The sequence below is a fragment of the Salminus brasiliensis genome, chromosome 9, assembly GCF_030463535.1.
Source record: "Salminus brasiliensis chromosome 9, fSalBra1.hap2, whole genome shotgun sequence".
Classification (NCBI taxonomy): Eukaryota; Metazoa; Chordata; class Actinopteri; order Characiformes; family Bryconidae; genus Salminus; species Salminus brasiliensis.
Window position 1 is genome coordinate 20497215 of NC_132886.1, and position 25889 is coordinate 20523103.

General features: G+C 39.9%; 2 protein-coding genes across 4 annotated transcripts in view; one reads left to right on the forward strand and one right to left on the reverse strand.

The window, feature by feature from the left end:
* Positions 1 to 545: 545 nt before the first annotated feature.
* Positions 546 to 4300, reverse strand: LOC140562271 (bone morphogenetic protein 4). Its single transcript, XM_072687772.1, has 4 exons — positions 3960 to 4300; positions 2390 to 3029; positions 1176 to 1262; positions 546 to 1088 (listed from the first exon to the last, which is right to left on the reverse strand). The coding sequence occupies exons 1-4, from the start codon at positions 4237 to 4239 to the stop codon at positions 968 to 970; spliced, it is 1128 nt and encodes a 375-aa protein (XP_072543873.1). The 5' UTR covers positions 4240 to 4300; the 3' UTR covers positions 546 to 967.
* A 5209-nt stretch (positions 4301 to 9509) lies between these two features.
* frem1a (Fras1 related extracellular matrix 1a) overlaps positions 9510 to 25889 on the forward strand; it is a 37541-nt gene continuing 21161 nt past the window's right edge. For all 3 annotated transcript variants that reach the window (XM_072687786.1, XM_072687787.1, XM_072687788.1), the window contains exons 1-6: positions 9510 to 9599; positions 20241 to 20704; positions 23826 to 23920; positions 24025 to 24338; positions 25066 to 25262; positions 25388 to 25711. In XM_072687786.1, the coding sequence (XP_072543887.1) occupies positions 20462 to 20704; positions 23826 to 23920; positions 24025 to 24338; positions 25066 to 25262; positions 25388 to 25711 (1173 nt within the window). In that variant the 5' untranslated portion in view covers positions 9510 to 9599; positions 20241 to 20461. The remainder of the gene's footprint in view (positions 9600 to 20240; positions 20705 to 23825; positions 23921 to 24024; positions 24339 to 25065; positions 25263 to 25387; positions 25712 to 25889) is intronic.

Sequence of the window (25889 nt, forward strand, 5' to 3'; positions counted from 1 at the left end):
TTGATCGACGGTTGTCTCGGCCAATCAAAACGCCGATTTCCCGAGCGGAAGTGCGGTGGGCGGAACTACGAATATTTACAGTAGAGCTGTTCTGGAGTCGACTCCGATTCCAAGTGAATTGACTCGTTAGAATCGACTGATTTTCTAGATTCTCGATTAAAAAACTTGATTTTCAGATAGCTGTCTCCCATCAGGTTTCCTCTTATATTGTGTTTATTTGTGTTTTCAGTATCTGCTACACTCGTACTTTAAAGTCTGTGTGAAATTGAGCCCAAAGCTTTGGAATCGACTCTTAATTCCTAAATGTTTGGAAACGGAGAATCCACGTCTCTTCTTTTTAAGACTGAAGTGCAAACACTGAGTAAAAATGTGTAAAAACACTGCAATTTTCTGTCCTAAAGAAAAGAAGACACAAAGAAGTCATTTTTGTTATGAGCTATGGTCCATGAATTTATGTAGTTACGAACTTATGCTTTGAGACATTTTTTATGCTTACAGCCAGTTCACACAATGATACGAATAATGAACTATATTAATGCACAAAGTTAGTTTGTATATGCACTTCTTTATTGTTTCAAAGTTCATACATTTCAGAAAGGTCAGTAACTCCGAAAATGTGGACTTTTTATTTTTTACCATTTTGCTTTGCAGTTTTCTGCCCCCTTGTGGCGTACATGTGCCAGTGGTCTAGTCACTCTGCTGGTGTCCCAAGTCATGGGGAATTGGGACTTTGAATGTGGTCAGCATAGTGGGTGTATATATATATATATATATATATATATATATATATATATATATATATTTAGCTTATGATTACTATTTTTAGCTTATGATAGCTATTACCCTGCCATAGTTCTTGTAAATCCCCCTCCCTATGTCAGCTTATATTTGTCTCATAATTCACACTATTTAGTACCTTTGTATATCAGCAAGTGTCAGTGCTTCCATTCACTTGTTATTATCCAGCCTATGGTGGGCAGACACATCTCTCTGCCCTGATATCTTTTAATTCCTTTATAATAATGTCATTTGTGGTGCTCCGATACATCACTCTGAGGGAGGACAGCTCCTGTGGAATGCAGTGTGAGCTGTAAAGAAAAGAAAAATCACCAGTGAAACAGTCTCGATTACAGTAAAAAAAAAAAAACTGTATAAAAGTATAACAGATGAGCTACCTTTTAACTGTGTTATTTTCCCCGTGCCTTTCATGCAGCTCCAGTTCATCCACAGAGAGCTTGGATTTCTCCCTCATGCACATACCCCTGCAAAAGATACACAGACTGGAAACAGTTATCTTAAAGCAACAGCACAGTGACCCAGCACTCCTTAGTAAATCCCTTCTTTCTAAGGTAGGCTTTTGGCTTTATATCCACAATAAAATCTGACAAACAAAAGAATGTCCAGTCCTATTGTATTAAAAATACTACTCTACAGTGCGTGCATTTGCACATCCGTGTCAGCAATGAGTTCAACTTAAAGTATCGGAATGCATTCATTAGAAGGAGTGTCCACAAACTTTTTGGAACTGCACTAATGGTGGGGGACATTCCAGATGTATATTAATGGGAATATAAATCACAACTCTACTAGTGTTGGGAGGGGGCGGGGGGGGGGGGGGGGGGGGTGAAGTCCATCATGGTTTTTCCTGTGAGTCACATGAAGCCATTAGACACCTGAACACGCTTGCAGGAGGACACTAATTGCCCTTACTGTTATGTCAGCTAACACATGCCAGCACCAGCTAACACTGCACTGTGTGAATGATGGGGAGAGGAAGGGCTCTTCAACCCACCCAGAGAGGGTGAGGCCAGTCATGCTCTCTGGGACAGATGGCTGTGGCATCAATAGGAAGAGAAACTGCACCCAGTCTCCTGACGATAGGGCCAGCACTTAGACTGCTGCACCACTCACATTGAAACATCACTGTTAATGTCAACATTTTTACAGTTATTCAAGTTACGAATCGACAAGAAGACTTTTAAAGGGGTAGCGGGACCCTAGCCTTGGTATCATATCGAAAAGAAAATGTGTGATACTGGCAGTCTCTACCACACACTTACATAGTGTCATGTCTTGTTAGCTGTGAGTTATGTACTGTAGGCCAGTACAGTGTTACAGTGGTGTGAGAACAATCTACTTTTATTAGTTAATTTTTTTTTATTTTTATTATCAGATCAGTGTCAGTATTGGCAAATAATAAAATGTCAATATTGGTATTGGGAAAGAAGAAGCTATACTACACTCAAATCCCAAATAGGAAATACAGTAACACGTGCAGACAGTGGTGTCCCCAATCCTGAATTTGGGGATCACTGGACTAACATGTGCTGGATGACAGTTTATTCAGTCCTTTGAGCCAGATGTAAAAACTTACACTAACAAAGCATACCTGCAGAAACTGATGTTGAACCACGTCGGCTGCAAAATCCACTGAGCCAGTTCACTCTTATGAACATCAACATGCCGTTCATAAAGCCTGCACACAGCGGTAGCATCCCTCCTCTGCTGCCTGGACCGAGCCCTCCGTTCCTTGTGCTGAGTGTCGGCCCTGCAGTGCTGTCTCTGCCTGCGCTCAGAGCTCTGTCCTGAGGCCCGGTGAGCCCCCTCGTGCAGCTCCATCGGCTTGACCCTGTAGGCCACCAGCAACGGCTGACTGAGGGAGCTGCCATTTAAGCAGTAGAGGCTCTGAGTGAGGGCCTCATGGAGCACCAGGCTGCCACTCTCATCCCCAAAGCGCAACTGGAAGCCCAGGGCGTCTGGCCAGCGGCGCTGCTGAGTCAACGCTGCTGTTACATTGAACACGTCGTAGCCCGACGAGGGGAGCTTGTCCAGGGTTAGCAGCTGCTCAGCGAGGGGACCGCTTATGCTCAGGTTCCCCGCTCCAGGTGACAGGCTGTGCACAGCCACTGTAACGGTCAGTGGCTCTGGGTGAAGGGTTTTCCTCAGTAGGACAAGCTCAGCGACGGCCATGGAGGGCCTCAGGTGGGACACGTTGAACCAGATCCAACCAGGAGTGTTATATTTTGTACCTGATTAAAAAGTTTTATAATTAGTTGATACAATAGTTGAACTGTTGATACAATGGCTCTTAATATTTCAAATTGAATTAGTAAGACCACATTGAAGTAAATATTACTACTGCTGGAATTTAAAATCTCAGATAATTATGAAATGCCAAAGAAAGCTGTACAGCATCAGGAGTGAAGAATAAAATAAATATTATAGAAAATATTATAGAAAACAAATCTCAAAGCAGATCATTTGACAATACATGGTAAAAAATGGACCATTAAAGATTATTTATTATTTATACTTATTGCAGCTCCTGATTCTTGAAAACTTTAATACATCAAATAATTTTAGGTGTCTTATTTCTATTTCTATTGACTTTAACAATCTAAGTATATAAATAACTTACAAATTACATAAATGAACAATATTAACATGTCCGGTGATTCTAAACCTTCAAGTGGTAGTGTTTACAATGGCCATTTGGAGTTCTACAGGGTTCCCATGCGTCCCAAATGTTTTGGGAAATGAGAAAATTGCTAAAAAAAAATATCCTGGAAATATTAGTGAGATCCTGAGTTATTAAGCCACCAAGATTGCATATGTTCAATATTGTACAGAGGAATTTGCATCTTAGATCTTATTCTTGTTGAATACTTTCAATAACCATGTATGTTAAACCGATATATACTGAGAGGCTTTTATTATCCTTATTATTATATGATGTTTGCTATGTATGGAATTCATTGGAAATGCTCTACTAAAAAGAGTGGGAACCCTGGCTGTACTATACTCCAGTGGTTTCTAACCCTATCCATCTAATTTCAAAGCCCTTTGGAAGTAGGTGTGTTAAGCAGGAAGCTACTCAAATGTGCAGGGCAGAGAGCCCTCCAGAAGCAGGGTTGGGAACCGCTGCTACACACTATCAAAATCATTTCAGTGACTCTTACCTTGGATGCTGCGGAAACTCTGCACCAGCATCCCGTCTGCGTCGCTCCTCTGCCTCGTCTCCTGCGTGTCCAGTAGCTGGTAAACTTGCTTCATATACGGGTGTGGCTTGGCCTGGTGAGGCACTGAGAGCTTATTGATGTGCAGCATCTCCAAAATGGCCTTGCTTAGATCCTTGTTCTCCACACCCTCCTCAAGATCCTCTTCTATCATCAAAGTACTGACCATGCTCAGGGTCAGCACCACACACAAACCAAAGCTCATCGCTCTTCTAAACTCCATGCTCAAACAGGAGAGACAGATAAACAGAAGGAGATGGTTCCCTGACTGCACCTCACACTAAGATGAGGGAACAAGAAGGGAAGGAGAACTGCACTTGCTAATTGGGGAGGGAGGATGGATGGGTGGGTGTGTAGGATTCACAGCCTGTAGACCCCACAGCCAAAACCTGGAGAGAAAGTAATTACGGCTCACACACAAAACCCCTGGAATGTCACAGTCCATTTGACAGGCATTGTGCCCTTGCTGTTCCTGGCAGCGGAGCAAAGCAGAGGGCCTTGTTTTGGTTTAAAGGATGATTGCTTTTCACTTTGGGGATTCAAGAGCTCTTTTCAACTCTTACACTTTTAATCACAGGCCTTTCTTTCTCTACACATGAGTATAGTATAGACAGTCTGACATATGGTTTTAATAAATTGACAGTGTTACATTAAATGGAGTATTTAGTCACAAAGGTACAAGGAAACATAACCAGACTGTTTATTAGCAATTATTTTGTATTCATGCTAGAAGTCAAGAAAGCAATTTGAAAGCATTACATTTCAACAGCAGAGGTCAGTGTTGCTTCATTCCATTGGTCCCAAGTTTTTAGAGACATTTCCCATACCAATGTGTTTACACAGTGGTATGGAAGCACATTTTAAAGAGGAACATGCCTGAAGCTCCTTCTCCCAATCTAATGTGCTATAAATCTCCAAATTGTCCAGTCTTTGCAACCCTCCAACCCTCAAGTAGTTGACAGCGAGCACACGCTCCCAGGGGACGGTTAAGGAACTTACCCAAGAGCCACAACACCTGAAACCCAGCATAACATTCTTGACTTCTTTCCCTCCCAAACATGCTGATAACATGGTCCAAACTAGCACTTAGTGTTATACATTTAATAATATTGCACGTACATAATCAAATTCACACTGAACAGACAGGAGAGCCATAAAGCCCAGGTTTTCATGGTTCTTGGTCTAAGCATACATTTCTAGGCCAAACCTAGTCTAGGTGTCTAAACTTTTTGTAGAAAGGTCATGGTGAAACAGCTACCGTACACTTGCACACCTTCTTAAAATTGAAGGGCAATACATACCCACCAGCTCCATTTGTAATGCCTAAAGTTTGAACACATCTAGTGTTAAGATCAAACTCTTGGTCTATGGTACCATGGGATCAATAACATTGCATGTTTAAGTCAATAAAGACAGGGGATAGTAGTAAGGAACCAATAAGAGCAAGTCATTTTATTAAGACTACAGTCACTGATACACACCCAAAGGGTGCCACCTTTTCTACAGCATGGGGAACTAAACTAAAGGGGGTGTGCCATGTATAGGTGCACCTCCTACATGTTTGAACCCCAGTGGCACAAACATGTACAACCTTTCCTATAAAACATAATTGGTGTGCCAGTTCACCAAACATAAGCAAACATCAACACAAGAAATACAAACCACCAGTGAACTCAGTTTAAGTGCTCAGGTAAATAACCCAGGACACTCCACATGACAAGGAATCTCTCAAGTTAAGAATCCTTGCAAATAAAGCAAGTTCTAAACTCCTGTTAAACCAAAGTTACAGAAACATGCCAGCATTACATCCAGACTAAACTAGTCCCAACTGAACTGCTTAAAGTCAACCACACAGCATATCACAGCAGCCCTCTTCCATCAGCTAGCTTGGCTTCTGCTTTTAAAGAGTAGGCTCCTCCCCCAATTTCTCCAGCCAGGTGCCCTCAGTGCCATTAGTCAGTGATTCATGTAGCTAAGCAGGTACACCTGTGGAGGGAGAGTCCGAAAAACAGAGCCAGACACACGAATGCGAAACCTACATGTTTGCATGTAACACTGGGCTATGGGAGGGTTTCCTGTTTACAAATATTACTGAGTGCCCACTCAGCTGCTAGATCACTAGATTGTAATGTTGATCAACTGCTGTGTTTGTTTGTTTTTCTTTTTTTTCTGTTTGTTTCAATTTCATCTTTAATAAATGCATGAAGAGTGTTGCTTTCTGCTGCTTTGTGTCCCCAAGTTACCCCAAGAAATATGGGTGACAGATTAGGAAGGGAGATCTGAATAATTGAGTGGAGATGACTGACATGCTTACTGCAGGATACAGTCAAACAATTAGCATTCTACTGTGCTCTGGCATATATAGCTGTATATAGCTCAGTGTTTATACTGCCTGCCTGTGCAAAATCTTAAACTGCTAAACATGAGTGTACCTAATCCACAGTATCAGGGATCATGGTGTGTTATGCTGCGTTCACATGCTATCAGAATTATGCTAAATATAAGTTCCAGACCTGGAAGTTTCATATGAATACCCCCTCAAGTCGTGATTTAAGGTGACCTCAAACTTTTAAAGCTGCTGTTAGTGATTGTTTATGCACATAATTTTAATCTGTAATTGATGTACATTTAACTTGCTATAGAACAAGGCTATTTATCTTTCTATCCATAGCAAAGCGGCAACTCTGCAAGTTATTAACGCTACATTAGCCGCCATTTTTCGCGTTGCTCTGACAACAAAGCACTTGTAAGTGACATGCTCATAATTCCGACTTCACAACTTGGAAGTTGAATCTTTTGACTAGCACATGAATGCAGCATTAGACTGCACTCTCCACCACAATTAAAATGCTAGCTAAGGTTCAATGCCTCCAGTATAAAGAATTGAGACCTTGTCCACCAAAGACATGAAACTTGTCACATTGTTGGTGGATTGTCCTGCCAGACTCTACTGTCCATGATAAGATCAGGCAAAATATATGTGTATTTCACAAAACTATATGCCTAAATATGTGTCAGAAAGTCAGATGGGGGCAACATTTTTTTCACTGTGCTGTATTACACATGGTATTGCGTGAAGAGACCCAATATTTGCTTTTGGAGCTCCTGAGCTCCCCAGTGATTTCAAATGCATGTTCAGCTCCGCTGCTTTCTCTTCTTTTCTGCTCCGCTCTGAGAGGAACTTGTGTCAGTTAGTGCTGTGAAGTGCAAGATGAATGGCTCATTTATCTTCTGCCATCCAAGAAGGAGCCTAATGGAGGAAATATCATCTTTTAACAGCACTGTTGACAGGCCTCTCTTTTAAGAAGAGGGCTTGCACCTGCTCCAAGACAAATTCAGGAGTAATAATTATACAGTAGAAAGATCTCTTTTAAAATAACAGTATTTTATGAGGATATGATACAGATGAATTCAATTCAAGTAAGAAAATACACAAATCTAGATGTAGCAATGTAGTCTAGTTAATGTGTTTATAGGACATTTTGCATCACACTGAAAATAAAAAAGGTCAAATGGACAAATGGTTTATATATGAAGTGAATGTCTAGAAGTATTTTACTTCAAGAGAAGCAGGTTTGGGTTAGTGTTTGCTGAGAGTAAGGCTTTACTCTGCACACAAGCAATTATTAATCTGCTTTATTATACAAAGGATTAGATTTGTACCTTAGTATTCAAAAGACTACAGTCATGGAAACAGGCCTGGCAACAGATCAAGTAAGAAGTTTGGCATTAGTTTCACCTTAAAGTGACCTTAATTGATCTTTGGCCTTAAAAATAGTACCTCATAACACCTCATAAGACATTGAACTTGACTTTTTGTCTAGTTAGACTTCTATCAGGTTCATCCATTCTGATGGCCATCATAGTGCTTAATACATTACCTACAAGTATGAAGGCTGGAGCAGTTGTTATACCACCTCTGAACATACATTAGCCTCCTGCAGATTGTCAGAGTGAAAAGGGTGAACCTGGATCCACTTACTTCTTAAAACACTGTCATGTGCCAACAGGCCCTGAGGAGAGAGCACTGCAGATAATAGGTTGTATGTACATATGTTGGTGGAGGGGACTGGGCTGGGGTTGGAGGTGCAGGGTGGAGGAGGGTTTCTGTTTGCAAATAAGTGGTTAGTTTGGAGGCAGCTGTGTTTGCTGTTATGTTCAGATGTACATTAGTGATCCAGTGTAAAAAAACATATTTTAAAATGTGTTCTAATTAGTAATTGTACAGTGTTTATTTTCCTGTTTACCCTACATAGATGTATTTTTACAAATCTTTGAGATCCACTAATAACTGTTGTCATTATACTAAGATATTTATTGGTTTATAACAGGCTGTTTTTGTAACTGTGCCTTTAGATCTGATAAATGTAAATGACCACTATTCTGTCTGGCTGTCCTATGCCATGCCTTGTTCAAAAAGCAGTCCAGGCTGAAACACTCCCTACAACCTCAGTGTGAATGAGTGCAGTCTGTTGTTCTGGATTCAATTAGTTAATACTGATGTGTGGTAATTCTAATAAAGAATAAAATTAATTAATTAGTTCCACAATTGAACTGTATGGTTTTGTACATCTGTTTTATTTAAATGTAGGAATGGTGAAGGTGTGTTTTTTGGTCTTTTCAACAGCAATTCTGTTGTTGACAAAAAGTAAATGGAATGTTAACTTCATCCATTAGACTTAGTTGAGCTATTAACTGCCAGTGTTGTCAGGTCAGAGGTCATGAGGCACAGGAAATTAGTGTCAGGAATGTGATTAGACCTGATAGCTGTTGGTTCTACCATGATTTACCTGATTTACAACCCTGTTATTGAATGGTCAGGCACTATGTACGTTAATCTGGTTGCTCTTATAAATGAAGTCGCCTTTTGATTCTCTTTGGAAAATTAATATGGTTACTCTGTGACATTACATGCCTTCATTTTGCAGTCTATAATTAAGTGTATAATTAAATATGTAACAAAATACAATGTACCATTGCCAATTCCTTTCCTCACAATTTTAACATTTCCAAAATGTAGATTTCCTGGTATTTTTAATAATTCACACAGCAAAGAAGTGTAAAAAAGTGTTTAGAACATCAATTCTACAAACAGTTATTTTGTCTCCAGATTCCTGGTCTGTATGATGAAAGATCCAGCATTTTGTACACGCTCGGCCTTTAATTATCTAATGATGCAGGCATTGTCACGGCCTGCAGTGCTGAAAGCATTCTGCATTCTCTTTGATCTTACTTTCTGCGTGTTTTGTGTCTCTCCGTTCTGTTTGCCTCTGCATTTTCTACTTTTTCTCTTTGTTAAAAGAATCTGTGGACCTCCATGCACCACTCCCCCCCCCCCCCACCTCCCTCCCTCTAGAGTTTCTGGAGTGGGACAACATCCCTCCCCTGTGCTCTCTCACGCTGCCTCCCTCTTTCCCTCCCTCTGTCTCTGTGGAGGGGTGTGGATTGCCATTGGCGCTGGGAGAAGGAGTCTTATCAATTAGACAGTGGCTGTGGAAGGCGGTGGAGCATTCGGAAGCAGCGGGGTGTTCTTCAGCAGAGGAAGGGAGTTTGATCGCACGGTTCCTGCCCAGTGGATTTCAGGTATGAACCTTTGTTTGAGTGTGTAATAATGGTAATTGTAATAATGATAATTGCAGTAGCTGGATGATATATGAGACTGAAATGTATAATGTAATGGAGAGAGGAAGTATAATTGGAGAAGGCACAGGATGCCTATCCAATAACACTTATCAAGCAAATGCTGGGTCAAAATAAAGTACTAAAGGGCTAAAAACTAGCAGTCCAAGATAGAAGTAAAGAAGTTTGTAGATGTGGCATATGGATGCCAAAGTAACACAGAGGAAGGAAAACACTGTGTACATTGCTTAGTTTCACCGGGAAGCAAAGTCCCTTAAAATACATGTGTAGGATTTTGGGATAGGTTACAGTAACCATAAGTGTACGTGCATTTCATGTTCATTTATGAGATTCATTTAGAGTGTATTTTTATTTATGCCCCTATGTCTACTATAACCTATCCCAAAATCCTACATATATGTCTTGCGAGACTGTCCTGGAGACCTAAAAAATGTGCATAGACATAGATGCAATGTTTTCCTTCCTCTGTGTTACTCTGACATCCATACACTACATCTAGAAATTTTTTTACTTCAATCTTGGATGCTAATGAATGTGGTAATTCATAATCTGCTGACTATGCAGTAAAAACTACTTGTAGGTTTAATGTTTAGCCAGTGTAACTCAGCCACCATGAAGCGACTTCTGTCTTGATTGACTTTGAAAAGGCCATGGTTCAGTGAAAGAGTCATTTCTCTGGTTCAAAGTCAAGTGGAAACCACAGTGCTCTAAACAGCATGCTCGTCTCCTGCTTCATGAATAAGACAAGTGCACAACCCCCACTTAGATTCCTTTATCCCTGGATAAAGATGTGCCATTACCCCATCTGAGAAATACACTCGTCCTTTTTTTTTTGCCTGGGAGTCCTCAGCACTCCTGCACACTGGATAGGCCACCCTGGTATGTTGCCAAATGGAGGCCAAGGCTGTTTAGAAAGAGGAAAAGGAGCCTTTGCCTGCCCCTTCGCCCCCCTCTTGCGCTTTACTCATCTTTGCTTTGGAAACAGTTGGCTGCCTGCGACCCTGTCATTAGTGAGATGAGAAGCAGGGCTCTCTGCCGTGAAGAAAAGGCAGACTCCAGCCGTTGTCTTCACTCATTCCCAGCTGTAGAGAGCTCCCGCTTGTCAGGAAAAAAAAAACAGCTTTTTTTCCTGTGACCCAAAATTGTACCTTTTTGAAGGTGTAGTTTGTCTTCCTTTGAGGTGCAGTGGCAATTAGACCTCAGAGCCTCACTTTTCACACGTTTGGAGTGTTTTGACGGGTCAGACATCTCTTTAAGGTATGTTTGCATGATGACTAAGCATGACTATGTTGGACTGATCAGGTAGAACGTCTTGATCATCATAGTAAACCCCTTCATACCTCTACTTAAGACAGGCCATACATATGCTTACCCTTCTTTAGCAAAGTCAGTAGTTCTGTATATTTAAATACTTAAATGATTTCTGTACCTGCATGAGAACCCAAGTATGTTCAGGCCATTTCTGTAAAAACTTCCATATTGTTATGGTTATATACCTTGAGCTATACACCCAAGCCAAGAACCTTTATTTTTAAGAGCGTACTAAAGGTTTAGACGAGACACTGTTGTGCTTTACACATTATGTCACTGTTTTGTTTTTTCATGAATTTATCCCTCCCCCATGCACATGCACATTTTGATGGTTCGGAAGCTCTGCCCCCACATGCTTGAGCGGAATCTGAGGGTAAGATGTGACAGTTCAGAGAGAGTGCAGAAGGGTGCAGGCCACCCACCCAGACCGCCTTTGGCCTTTCCTTTGGCAGAAACGCTCAGTCTCAGTTACTAATTTGGCCCACAATGCATGTTAAAGCACATGTTGATTTGTGTATCTTGTGGTTTTGGCCATGTTCTCAGATTTCACACACTGTATTAATTAAATCATCAGCTTCTAATTGAAACAAAACAGTGCGGTACATTTCTATTTTACAAAAGTATACACTGTAACAGTTGGCTAGCTATAATTGAGCATGGGGTATGGCCATTTGGCTTGGTCTTTTTCGTGTAATTGTATTTTAAAGATAATGTATACTAAGATCATTTAGCTGTTGTAAAAATGCTTAAAATGCCTCGTTGTATTATTTCACCTACTATTCTTGACCATGTTGTTGACCCCTTAAAAAGCCTATGGCCCGCCAGCAGGCCAAAAGTGTTTTTACAAACTTCTATTACCAGAGAACAGCCCCACCAGTTTGTACAGAAGCCCCTGTAGTTACTGAGTAATACACCTTAGTGTGTAAATGTTAAGGGGTTAAAGAACTATACTAACACAAATGTCTACCTATTAACATCTTAGTAAATTCAAATAATTATTATAGTTTAGTAAAGAATATTGTGAACTTAACAAATATTACTGTAATAGAATGCTATACAGAGGTAAAACTAGTGTAAATTATTGTTACCGAGGTATTATACAGCACTGTAGAAATTGTACAGTTTCTATACATATTCTTTTTGTAAAGACATGTTTATGCTCCTCCAAAATTCCATTCTTCTAGTTTTCAGTCTTTAGGGTTTCTGTTAAGCATGCCGCACAGCTTCTGTAATGAATGTCTTTGGAACCTATGCCACCTCATTACTGTTGTGTGCTCACCTGAACTCACATGGAAATCTTTCAACGCTAAGCTGCTGAAGTTTCTTCAAACCTGGCTGAGAACACTTTAAATCAGGTGAATGGTATAATCACAGACACAATCTTTACAACGTGTCGAATCTTGCCCCTAAAAACAATGTTTGTGGTTTTGGAACTGGGAGATCACGTTGTATGATCAAGTGGAGTGCTGGGAATGTCTTCAGAAAACACTCGAGGCATTGTGTAGTCTACTGTACTTTACTGCAGGGCTTTTTAAAGAGCAAGATAGGAACATCTTTTGTACATCATAATCTGATAAAATGCTTCCTTGTCTGCCGGCACCTATTAGAACGGCACCTTACAGATTGCTAGATAGGCCGACACTACAGCTGGCAGTAGTATGTTGTTCCTGCCATATAAAACCCTCAGTGCATTCTTTTTTTAAAGGTACTTTTTCCCCATTTGAAAATGCCACAAATGTGATATCAGACATCTATAAGGGTGACAGTATCAGTAAAATCACCAATCTAAAATCCCTTGGGATGAAGACTTCATATACAGTACTGTGCAAATGTTTTGGCAACATTGGAATTAAAAAGCAACCTGTCTGGGTAGTAGGTATTTATGTTCCTTGGTAAATCATTGACATTAGAACAAATACATTTCAATGCAAGTAGTGATTTTACAAATAATGGCATGCAAACCATCAGGCACCCTGGTCAACATTTCTGTGAGTAAGTAAGTGAGTAAAAGTTTATCTGATTTCCAAAAAAAGATAAATATGAAACATTCTTTAAAGCAAACATCTGGGCACTCTGCATGGTCAGGACTTAGTAACACCCCCTTTGACTAGTATTAAAGCTTGTAAATACTTTTTAAGTCTTTCAATTGGGGGGGGGGGGTCACCTATACTTCATTGCAAAGGTCTTCTAGTTCAGTCAGATTCTTGGGCTGTCTTGCATGCACTGCTCTTTGGAGGTCAATCTATAGTTTTTTCAGTGATATTTAGATTGGGAGACTGTGAGTACCATGGCAAACCCTTCAGCTTGTGCCTCTTGAGGTAATCCATTGTGGATACTAAAGTGTGTTTAGGATTATCCTGGAGTAGAAGCCATCCGCTTTAATACTCAGCTTGTTTACAGATGTGTGGCGTGGTGTTTGCTTCCAGAATTTGCTGGTATTTAACTGAATCAGTTCTTTCCTTTACCAGCGAAATGTTCCCCATGCCACTGGGTGCAACACAAATCCTAAACTCAATCAATCCAGCTCCATTCTCAACAGTTGAAGAGGTGTTCTTTTCATGAATTTCTGCACCTTTATTGTGAACAAAGACTTACTTACTTACAAATGTTAAAAATGATGTTTTATATTTGCATTTTGGAGATCAGTTCATCTTCTACTCACGTATCTCCTTAAAGTAAAAGTAAGTCTGACCAGAGGTGCCAAAAGGTTTGCATGCTACTGCGTATCACTGTGTTTTTTTAACCATTTCCAAAGTTCTCCTTGTGGCAGTCCAGGATCATTTGTAGTTAACTTGGTTGATTAATGAATACTTCACCAAATTAAAGAAGAAACAAATCCAAGCTTTGGCAGTGGTCATTCAGGAGAAATCTGGCAAAGTAATGCTTTCTGGTTATTTTCAATTGAATTTATGTTTATTGTGTTTTTACAAAGGGGAAAGGAAAAAAATGCTCCTATTGCCAAAAAAAAAAATTAGATAAAGGTAAAGGTAAAGGTTCCATACAGTCCTGATTAAAAAACACTATCGATTTGGAGTTTACAACACTGAGGATTTTCAGCTTATACCTTTGTGCTCTTATATGCAGTATAGCACAAGGCTTGACATCCTTCAGACACAGCCCTGTGCAACACGTGCATTCTCTGGCATTCATCAAATGTGTTACAAAAACAAATATATAGCATTCTAAAATTGCATCATCATTTTACACAGTTGTCACGTTTCCACAACAAAACAAGTTATGAGCTTCAAAGCTTTGGCCAGAGAAGGAAGTTTTTGCAGAAGTTTTTTGCTTAAAGAATGATGTTTATTCTACAGAGAGCCCCTGGACTGATCTAGCAAGTAACATGTCAGAAAGGACCATGGGGATGGGAGAATGTCCTAGTGCTAATCTGTCCCAAGCACAGTAAGGAATTTGGCTCTTTTTTTGGAGAGAAACCCAGGGAGCTCACACTTAATCCTCTCCCTGTTATAGGCATCCTGGGCCTGCAGTGTTGTAGAGGCTCAGCTTACATGGTCTCGAGAAAATTGGCTTTTCGTGTTATTATGTTAGTTCAGCTAACTCCACCTTCAGCATGTTCTATGGGTGGCATTTAAGGGGGGGGGGGGGGTCCTTTGTACACAAATCTCCTGGTCTTCCTGAATTAGGTTTCTACAATAACTCTGAACAAATGGAATCCATGTACTACAGAACTTTACCTATTTACTTCTATAACACTGAGAATCCACACTTTAATTAAATTCCACATTTTAAAAAAATGCATTGCATTTAGTATGTAAAGTCCATACTGTGACAGTTATGTCAGTAAGAAACTGTAGCTGAAAAGCAAAATATGCACATCAAAATTGCAGTTTGGGGTAACTGTTCAAGTCAAAGGGCTGTTTGTAATTTGCACAATATGGCAGGGCATTTATACATTGAAATGTTTGTGATGCGGGTCAGGTAATCGTAATCACTCAAAATCGTAATCATACAAAATATATTTGACAAATTGCCAGCAGTTAGCTATACCATGGTAGTGCAAGAAAGAGGCGGTGCACTCACAAAGAAGAATATGGTTAAATAATAAAGTGTAAAACAGATTGGAAATATGTCTATAGCAGTAGATTACAAATAATACTAGCAGAAAATATCAGTGAGAATTATGCGCAAAGTGACATTATATAAATTATTTAGCAGCATTGACACTTATGTACAGCTTGTAAATGTTAAAAAAGTTCTTATTGGAACATTAAGTGGCTTGGACACCATTGCAGTAAACTAATAACTAGAACATTACTATTCATATAATTGAATAGGTAGACCAAGCTTCTTGAGCCTTCATTGGAAGACGTGGTGCTGATGGGCAGGTCTCACAGCGGTGTTGGTGTGGAGGCACCAGGTGAGGTCATCAATGAGGTGTAGACTGAAGAACTTAACACTGCTGATACTTTCCACTCCAGCCCTTTGTATGTCCCTGTAGTCCATGGTCATCTCTGTTCTGCTGATGTTGAGACAACTGATCTGACACTGACGACAGAAAGAGAGAAAAGCTGCTGGAGAGAGATCAGGGGGAAAGACACAGTGGAGTAAAAGAGCTCCTTCAAAGAGGTGTACATCATCTCAATCAGTGAGCGCTCAGAACCCTCATAGGCATGCATGGAAAAGCTCTGCCAGCATTAAGCATTAAGCCTTGTCATCAAGAGTAAAACCTAAAGAGTACAGGTCAGTCTATGGCTGTCTTTCTTGGACCAGCATCCTGTCCACATTCTGGAATTTTATTCCAGTCTCCCTCTTGTGTCTTAAACCAGGGTGATGAATGAGTCAAATTTGTTGGCCTCCAGGGAATGCTGCTGTTGTTTTGGACTAGATCCATCTGGGACAGATCAGTCATTATGGTAGTTTTGCAATCCAGACATGCAGTGTGTGTGTGTATGTGTGTGTGGGTGTTTTTTAATCCAGCATAATAGGTTCTGGTATTATCTGTTTCATGGGGACAATATACAACTATGTGGGTCTTTATTAAAGGTCAAATAACAGCTACAAAATAAGTCTGGATCTTGTTGGTGTGGACTTTGTCATCTGGGAAGCCTGGGGTTCATTTTAAAGGCAGCAAAGATCTATAATCAGTGCTTGGGGGAAAAAAACGAGGCCATTAAAATACTGACTTTGTTCTTATATGAAGAGGGAGGCTGAGGTCAAGGTTGGGAAGGGGCACTAATGGACACTTTAAAGGTTATCGTGCTGAGCAAATTATTTGACTTGGTTAAGAACTCTTGTCAGTTTGGGGCCTTCTTCTCACCAAAAGACCCTCAAAGGTGTTTTTACAACCCCATCAGTAGCTACATTTGAAGAAGGAGGTTGGATGTGTCCTCTGCTGAAACTAGGAAAATCTCAAAACTCCATGGATGTATTTAATTAATTAATTATAGTCTTTAGGTAAGATTTGCAACTAGGAGAAGGACAGAAGTCTCTTGGACAACGTCAATTTTTATATTTAATGTAATTTAATTACATTTTTATTTAATATAGCATAATATAGAATGTATGCTGTATTACTTTTACACTCTTACTGAAGTAAATGACTTCAAATGTACTTCCACTTTTAACTGAGTAAAAAGAGCCTTTGTGTAGAAGATGTATGCTGAGTGTGTGAATGGCCAGGTGTTGACATGTGCTCTTAATAAAAAATGTATGATGTAATTCCAAAGAAGAAATGAAACGGAAGAAAGTTAAACAGTTAAACAGGGGTTGGGGGGATGATTTGACCCACATCTGTTTCCTAGTATCAGGTGCGTTTGTTAAGACACAGTGTATGACCACAGTGAAAGGTCTCTCGGGATTCCTCACAGATGGACAATGATTATCATTCAGTCAGTATGGTGATGATTCAGAAATGTTCCCTTTACACATGATAAGTCTTTTAACTTTACTCAGCAAAGGTTTTGGTGTCTCAGGCAAAGTGAATGCTAATCTTTCATAGGTCTGCCAACCATCCAGATTTACACAAAAATAATTAGTTAGGCATTTGCCATTAGCATTTGATAATGTGAGAGAAGACTGTAAGAAGCGAGGACTTGGATCTCTTAGGGTTAAAGTTCAGGCAGCTTTTTCTGTGAGCTTACAGCCAAGACCCCCCCTTTGGTAACTAGAGCTGAGAGACTGAGAAAAATGACTGAGTTAAGGGGAGGAGATGGGGTGGTGGTGGGTTGCAAAAATGGACTCAGAGTGTAGGGATGGAATTTATAGGCCATTAGATTGGGTGGAGGATGGATTTCAGGCATGTTCCTTCCCTTTTTATGCTCTATTTTAATCCAGTGGTGCTTCTGAAACTAATTGTTTTAATAAAACCCAAAACCTATGCGATAGTTTAAAACGTATAGAATTTTGTTAGTAGTCCACTGGATGTGTTGCATGGCACAGGCAAGCCTACTTTTCGTATTTTGCCACCCTAGCAATGACTTTCTTACTGTCGTTCAACCTGTGAAACCTGCAGTTCCAAGTCTTCTCTTCTTTTTTTGTAATTTCTCTAAAGGAAAGAGCAACATATCTAAGAGTTATAATGGTCTTTCTTTGTTAAGTGTCTTTTTTTAGACATTTTCAGAGATTTAGAGTAATCTGAATCTGCAGTGTTGTCTAAATACTGTGGTAGAGAGTGCAGTAAAAGTCTGTTCTAACTCTGGTTTTATTCAGAAAAAGGGTTTATAAATTGTAAAGCTTAATTTACTTCCATTGTTACAGACCAGCCGTAAGTTATTAACCAATGACTTTTATAATTTACACTAGTTTTCAGCTTTTAGTGCATTATGTTTTCCTCAAAAGCCCTGGCAGTTTAATGTTTGCCGTTGTACCATTTCAGGTTATTAATTATACTGAAGTGCTTAAATGTCAATAAAAACTGGAAGAATTGGGGCTGTTCTAAAACCTAAAGACTGGTAGTGTATTTTAAGTTATTATCAGAGATAAAGCAAATACTGCTGGAGATAGTTCTGGATGGAAATAACTGGCTGAAATGGGATCATTTCCCTGACAACCCACATAAATAAATGAAGTAGGAGTGCCTTAATGGATGCAGAGAAGAGGGCTCTAAATGTAGGACTAAGAAAGTAGTGAGTAAACAAAAAAACACCACTGCACCACTGCATTAGTAAGATTCACTGTGTCCCTGGAGAGTGTTACTGTTAACCTCCTTTTTAATCCTGAAAACCAAACAATCACAGGAAATCGTGTTTATTGACTTGCTTTGGTTTATAGTTTAAATGAAAAATCTGGGAGGTAAATGAAAACATTACTGAAATAATGGTGGCAGTATTCACATTTACCAGGTAAGGTTGGTTTGCATTTGAAAAATTGAAAAAAAGTATGTCCTTAAGTGCAGTCTAAAGATAATCCCATTCACTCTACCTCACCAATAACTTCTGTAAACACAGTCTGAAAAGTCAGAGGTGCAGCGACTGTGAATACGAGCACATAGCACGTGTGACAGCAAGGTGAAAGCCATTCATCATGTCTTGAGGTTTTGTCAATTAACTGTGGTTAAAGACATTGACCCCATTTCGCTGAGATTTCAGTGCTGACAGATTAGACAATCTACCCCCCCCCTCAAACCTGCTAGTCTAGGTCCTGAGAATTGCTTAAGGTCAAAGATCATCTTTCTAGTTGACATCTCACCTTGGTGGGACTGGGCAGTGTTTTCCACTTTCTCTACAAACATGTCAGGCTGAGGTGTGAATGGAAAGCTGGGAGGAAATGTTTACAGTGTGTGTCAGTCATTTTAGTTGAAGAGTTAAAACGGTAGACTAGAGCATCACTAAGCTGTAAATAATTGATTATATTTTAGTATGTTTTAAGCAGGTGTATTTATTAAATCAACACATTTCTAGCAAATATTACTTAAAACTCTGCACTACTTTACTTCTTTAACACATACAGTTCACAACTAAATTCGGTTTATGTGGATTAAATGAACACAGCCCGTGTTCATTTAATCCACATTCAAGCTACTTTTACTCTGTTTGCACAGTTGAACTTAATGTATACTTGATTGAAAATGCCCCAACCTGGGTTATTCGGCAACCCAGTGCTGGGTAAATATTTGGGTTCAGTCATTTCACCACTGTACTGGGTTGTTACGGTGACTCAAATCTGAGGACTTTTTTTAAACATCACTGAGTTTATTTGATGTTGTTGTTTTTTTCAGCTGATCTATGTATGATGGTGATGATGATGATGATATTCTTACTCCTACTACTACTACTACTAATAATAATAATAATAACCATACCTATTGTTATTATAATTTATTGGAAAACTGATTACATTTGTTTTTTAAACTATGTTTCTATTTCATAATAATTCATCATGTCCTCAAGATCAAGAGATTTTCAAGATAGCGTCACTATTGCAACTCTGAAAAGTTCTGTCTGATTGGGAATTACATACAGTCATAATATCTACAGTATTTTGGTTTGACAAAAGTATTATGCAAGAAATCAGCATCACACCACCATGATCATTTTTGCAAATTAAAGAAGGAGTGGAACCTAGCTTTATGGTGGGGGGTTTGGCTCCACCTCACACTTCAGACTAGATGAATCGACTTGTGATCTAAAGATTACAAAAGCTAGTTTCTTTTAATAACAGCTTAGTTTCTTTGATGAAACAAATAAAAGTTCTGATGGATGAAACAACTTATTTCGAGGTCACAAGAAAAAAAAGTTATCTCAATAAAGCAACTTTTGCTATCTTGATCCACTTATTCTTGAGATCACAAGAAAAAAGGAATAGAGAACTCTAATTAACTCATGGTCTTTTCTGGATCAATCCATGGGGATCCACAGTAAAAAAAAAACTGTGGAGGAATGAGCGGAACATTAGGAACACATGTCTTTCCACAGGATATAATGGTAGGTTGATTATGCTTCGCCATCTGAACGCAAAGCTGAAAGCTAATTTTAATGTTTAATGAGACACAGATCACAGAACGCCTAATCACTTTTACAAATATTTAACCAGTGTAATTGACTCCACCTGCTTGGTCATATTTATGCATTATTTTATCCACTGATTTACAGCTCCATGTGCTCAAGATTATACTCTCAGCTGTGAATTCAGTGTTAAGCTAGGCTGATTGTACCTCTCCTCAGTCCCAGAATCGTATTACTCGTTACACACCTCTGTCACCACCCATGTACCTGAGATTAAAAACACAGCTGTGATTGCTTTCTTTATGCAGATACCGCTGATAACGCCCTGTTGTTATCTTTCTTAGTTCTGTTCTGTTCTTGTCTTTTGCAGATTGCAGATCTCACTTGAACGTGTGATAAAGTGTCTAAATTGCCTTGAGAGAAGATGGATATAAATCATCCACTATACAGAACCATATCTCAAATATGAGGATTATCTGCAGTGAAATTTATTTCACATCAGTACATTCTCCAGACGGGGCATTACGTAACCCCAAAGTCATTCCTTCAAACTGAACAGTCTATGTGGAACTTTGATCTTACAAACTGAGGATGTCTCTTCAGACAAGGACCCATAAGTGCCCATTTCGGCTTATGCTTTGGCTGGGACTTCTGCACTGGACTTCTGGCTCCCTGGTGAAGACTAATCTTGGCCTAAGGGTGAAGAGAGGTCAGTCAGCTTTCCTGCAGGAAGGAGATCTACAGTTCCACATACCCAGAGAGAAGGATGCCTGCAAACTGGAAGTAGTTCTGAATGAGCCCATTACACAACGAGTCGGCACACTGTCCCCCCAGGTACTGTCCTGCCCTCTTTTCTGCTTCTGCATCAGACGTTATTGATTTATGGTGAATACCTAGTTGAAGGTTGCCCAATCTTATCAGCAAGCACTGGTGGGGCTGCAGTTAGTTCTGAAAAAGCAGGAGCACACTTCTACTTGTTGAATCAGTTCTCAGTCTTAAAACGGCTTATCAGGGAGAAGATGAGAACCCTGACATTGTCATTACAGTTGTCACTTTCTTTATCGCTGCTGTCCAATGAAAAACATGTATTACTGTTTCTATCACTGAAGATGAAAATACTTCACAGAAAATTGAGTATTTGAGGTTTTATTATGTTAGTGGGGGTATATAAGATTAATCTTACAGGTTATTGCAATTAACACTATTAGTACTAGACAACAGCATGTCCGGTAATCCTAATCACGCAGCAGTCCCAGCTCGTCTACATGGATTCAGTGGCGATTTTCTTAGTTACAAATCTTTCTTTAAATTGGGGGGGCTTTTTTCACAGTCAAGCAGGGAACTCAAGGTTAATATTCTCTACTTGGGGCGCTGTTACACTGAACTAGCTTTGTGTAAGAGTCATTAAAAAACAAAGTAAATATCAACAACAGCAGCATCTCACAAACACAATCTGGCCCTCTCGAATAGAATCATACAGGAAAGTAGAGATCATGTTTAAGCTGTTTCTGCTAGTAGCCACCGTGTTTTCAACATGTATCTGTAATTTAATTACTTATTTCTTCACTGCAGCTGTGATGGTTTACATGTAGCTACTGGTTTTTCTATCCTGATTATGTAGCACTGTTAGCTACATGTATTCCTTCATTATCCAAACCTGCACATACCATACCATTACATTAAGGTTCTGTACAATTTATTGGTTTTCTCTGGAACCAGCTCTCTAATCCAAGAAACTTTTATTTGTAAGAGTGTAGCTCCTGAGAAATGCCTCCATTTTTATGGAGGTTACAGTAGGAAATGAAATGAAAGGTCCTCCGGTGGTGACTGCTTCAGCTGTAGTGGCTAAACTGAAGTCACTTCATGCATAATTACAAATAAACATCTGTTTTGGAGTCTGGTAATAGTGACCCTGTGCACAAACAGCTGCACTTGAAGACTTTTACCATTTTTTTTGGTTCTGTCCTTTGCTTCCTTTTCAAGGTCTTTTCTGCCACTGTGTGGTAGTACCTTTGGAATGGACTGGACAAGATGTCAGTGTATTTCGCTGTGTTGATCCAGTGTTAATGGTCATATTGCACGCTGATGGAGCTTTTGATGGTGATAGAGACTGCAGTATCAAAGAACATCTCATTCACAAGGATAGCCATCTAATTAGCCCTGCCTTCAGCCCTACACAGTGAACTGCTCAGATAAATGGGAATGTGATGACAGATAAATGCTGACTTGCAAAGTGATATCCCTGCACATTAGCATCACTTTATATCAGCCACAGTGAGTTTGATGTGAAAGCGGTTAAAAGGTTTGTAGGTTAAAGGTTTGTTACTTTACTAGGGATGTTTTATTATTTTATATCTTGCCCAAGCGCTCTTATTAGTTTGGAGGAGTGTGGGGCAGTGGCGGCTTAGTGGTTAGAGCACTGGGCTATTGATGACAGGGTTGTGGGCTTGGCAAGCTGCCACTGTGGGGCCCTTGAGCAATGGCTGCCCACCGCTCTGGGCATGTGTGTTCGCTGTGGGGTTAAAGGCCTGAATATGGTTTTCTTGTCTTGTCTTGGCCAGGAAATAAAACCGTCTGCCACACAAAGGCAGCGTTGTTGCCCAGTATGGTATAGCAACTACACAGTATATACGACAAACTACAGTATATCAGCTTAGGGCTTGACTGGTAGATTGGAGCACTATAAACCACTGCTTTTGTTTCCAGTATGATACTTTTATAATAAACTTACTGAAAACCACTGAAAATATTAACATATTAGCATAAAGTTAATTTTCAGGTGCTCCTTATGACACCACTGTATCATGTCCTTATTTGAGGACATCACATTTCAGCTACCCAGTACCCTATACAGCATATCAACATAGAACTGGTGTCCTGAGAAGTAAAGGATTATGGAGATGTACATGCAATTATGTTCCTGTTGGATTTTGTATTGTTTGCTCAATATAGTGTTGGATAGATAAGCGGTCCATTCGGTTTCTTTTGCTGGATCTACATAACTTTACTGCAGTCAATTGGTTTTTAGTTTAGTATGATGCACCAAGATAACACTTTTAAGTGATACGCTATATGTCCAAATGTTTGTAGACACCCCTTCTAATCAATGCATTAATTTATTTTAACCCATTGAATGGCCAGTGGCCTCCTGGCGGGCTGAAGATTTTATTACACACTTCTATTACCAAAAAATAGAATCAGAAACAGATCTTGTTGTAGTTACTTAATTATACACATTTGTGTGTAATAAGCCTTGGAGTGTTAAGGGGTTAAGCTACACCCATTGCTGACACGGCTGTGTAAATGCACTCACTCACACACACACAGCTTGTCTGAATAAATGAAAACATCTTTTTTTACTTCATGGTCATAGATGTTGGTCATTTTACATAGTTAGGAGGTTCTACTAGTTACAGATGGCAAGGAAAAACTAGCAGTGCACTAAACAATGAGACAAAGGTTTGTTGAGTAGTGATTACTGCAGAACATTTAACTACTATTTAATTGTTTGTCAATAATAGTTTGTTTCACAAATGAACAGGATGCTTCTCCTCTTTTAACACCACCCTCTGTGGGTTTGTAATATGTGCTTGTTATTATTTCCAAAGTGACCACAGGAATGGAATCCGCAGTCAGACACAGAGAGTAGTGCTCTTAGCGTGTTGGAGTTGTGGGCTGTTGTGCTTGTAATACTTCACATTATGTCTGGAGCCTGTTGAAATAATGATGTGCAGAGTTTGAAAGTGTTGTAATTGTTTCTCTGTGCTTTCCTCTATGATCATGCGGTTTTCTAAAGCAGTGGACATGTGGTGTACTGCCCCAGACTTTCATGTTTCGTTTTTACTGGGTCGGCCTCTGCAGACTCATCTCATTTCTTTTGGTGGTCAGGCTCCTCAGCCGGAGCCCAGTGAATGGAGTTTCTCATGCATTTCCTAACTGCTGTTTCTTCTTTCAGGTTTTTGACTGCCACTATTTAGTCGATGAGGTGAAGTACACTCACAATGGTTGTCCCATTTTAAAAGAAGACACTGTCAAACTTCGACTGTACAGGTATAGACTTAGAGAAAGACGTATCTGAGACAAAAGGACTGAAGTCTATATGATTTACTTGTCACTTCATTCCAATAAGCTCATGTGAACTGTCTTGTTTTTAGGTTCACAGAGACAGAGACCTATAGTGAAGTGTTTTCACTCCGTGTTGAGATCATGGAGCCTGACTGTAATGTTATAAAGCTGGGGCCGCAGACGCTGCAGGTTCTGGAGTTCTATGGCCTTTCCAATGTGCTGGATGGCAATGTCGTGTCCTTCCATTACGAGCATCGATCCAACATAGAGTGCGCAATTAGAGTGATGACCCCAGAGTCTCATCTACCTGGACATGGTCAACTGGTCACTGGGGAACCTGACAAGTTAGAGGGACCAAGAGGAGACGAGCCAGATAGCTTTGTGTCTATCCGCCAACAGTTAGGTATGGCATCTTCATGCGTCCGTTATTACCTTCAAACCAAGTTGTTACTGTGCCTTTAAGACTAATATACGCTGCATGTCCAAATGTTTGTGGACATTCCTTCAAATCAATACATTCAGAGAGAGATGTGCAAATAAACACACACACACACAGCATGTCTTGTCCCTGTGGGCACGTACTGCTAATAGAATAGGACTCTCGTGAGCAGAGTAAAATAACCCTGCTGACACCATGCCTGATACCAGGGATGGACTAGAGAGGTATGAAGCCCCCAGAATTGGGCTGTGGAGCAGTGGAACTGTGTTCTCTGGGATGATGGTGCTCTGCACAATAATTTTAGAGATGGTTACTCCAACAAAAGCAGGATAAACTCTTTTTTAATACCCTTGATTTTGGAGGAAACAATGAAAGAGCAGGTGTCCCAATACACTGACCTCTGTTCTGATTGGGTGCCCTGTATTGTGCGTTGTTTATAAAGCAGGGCTTGAATGAGTGTAGGCTGAATAGGGGAACGTATGTAAATATGTTGTTTTTTGTGACATCACAAAAACAATAAACATAAAATGAAACAGTACTTAAATATTTCCATTAAATATTTCCATACTACTCCAAACCCATTTTTTTCATAATATGGGTTCTAAATAAACTTTTAGTTAAAATCTATTCTGTTGATTCTCTGATTTTCTAATATTCTTACCAGAAACACTTTATTTTCCATTTCTTTCAGATAATAAGGCCAGAGCCAACTGCAAAAGTGAAAGTTGCTTAAAAGGGCTAAAGTTGGTGAAGATAACTAAAGTGTCCTGCAATGAATTCCTAATGATGGGCATTCGCTATCAGCATGTTACTCCTCCATCCCCTGACATTGACTACATTGCTATCAGACTGGACCTCACAGACACCAGGAGCAGGAGCATAATCCAGGTAAATATGACAACAGCAATAGCCAGCATTAACGATGGTGAACAATATGGAAAGAAGTGTCACCTGAAGACAATATCTGTGGTATTAAATAAGGTGTGTGTGTTTCAATCATCTGTTGCACCCAGTCTGAGCAAGCCTGGATTCCGGTGACAATTAAAGGTGCTGTCCCCAACCAGCCCCCCAAGCCAGCCTTCATGTCCATGTTCATCCTAGAGGTGGACCAGTTCATCCTGACTCCATTCTCCACAGCCACTCTGGATGCTGTAGATGCTGAGACCCCTAAGAATAGGCTAGTCTTCAACGTAACCAAGCCGCCCAGCGAAGGCTTCATCACACATTTGTCCGACCACACAAAGCCCATCTCATCCTTCACCTGGACAGACCTCAACGACCTGCTCATCAGCTACCAGCCCCCGAATTCCAGCCATACGCAACGCAGGAACTATGAGGTGCTGCATACCCACTTATAACAAATGTCAGATAAAGTTAGTACATTTGCACTGTTATAAAAATGCATCATATCAGGCTTATGAATGTGGTATTTGGCCGTGAAGCCAAACAATTAGTTTTGGCTTCATTTTGTTCTTTAAAACTTGATTACATGTCCCTTTAAAGACAACCTTAATT

What these genes read in the sequence shown, in the direction of transcription:
- LOC140562271 (XM_072687772.1), bottom strand. Translation starts at nt 4,239, where the DNA reads ATGGAGTTTAGAAGAGCGATGAGCTTTGGTTTGTGTGTGGTGCTGACC. An exon ending in GAGTTTCCGCAGCATCCAAG is followed by an intron (nt 3,030 to 3,959) that starts GTAAGAGTCACT and finishes CTTTTTAATCAG; the next exon opens with GTACAAAATATAACACTCCT. An exon ending in GAAAATAACACAGTTAAAAG is followed by an intron (nt 1,089 to 1,175) that starts GTAGCTCATCTG and finishes TTTTCTTTACAG; the next exon opens with CTCACACTGCATTCCACAGG.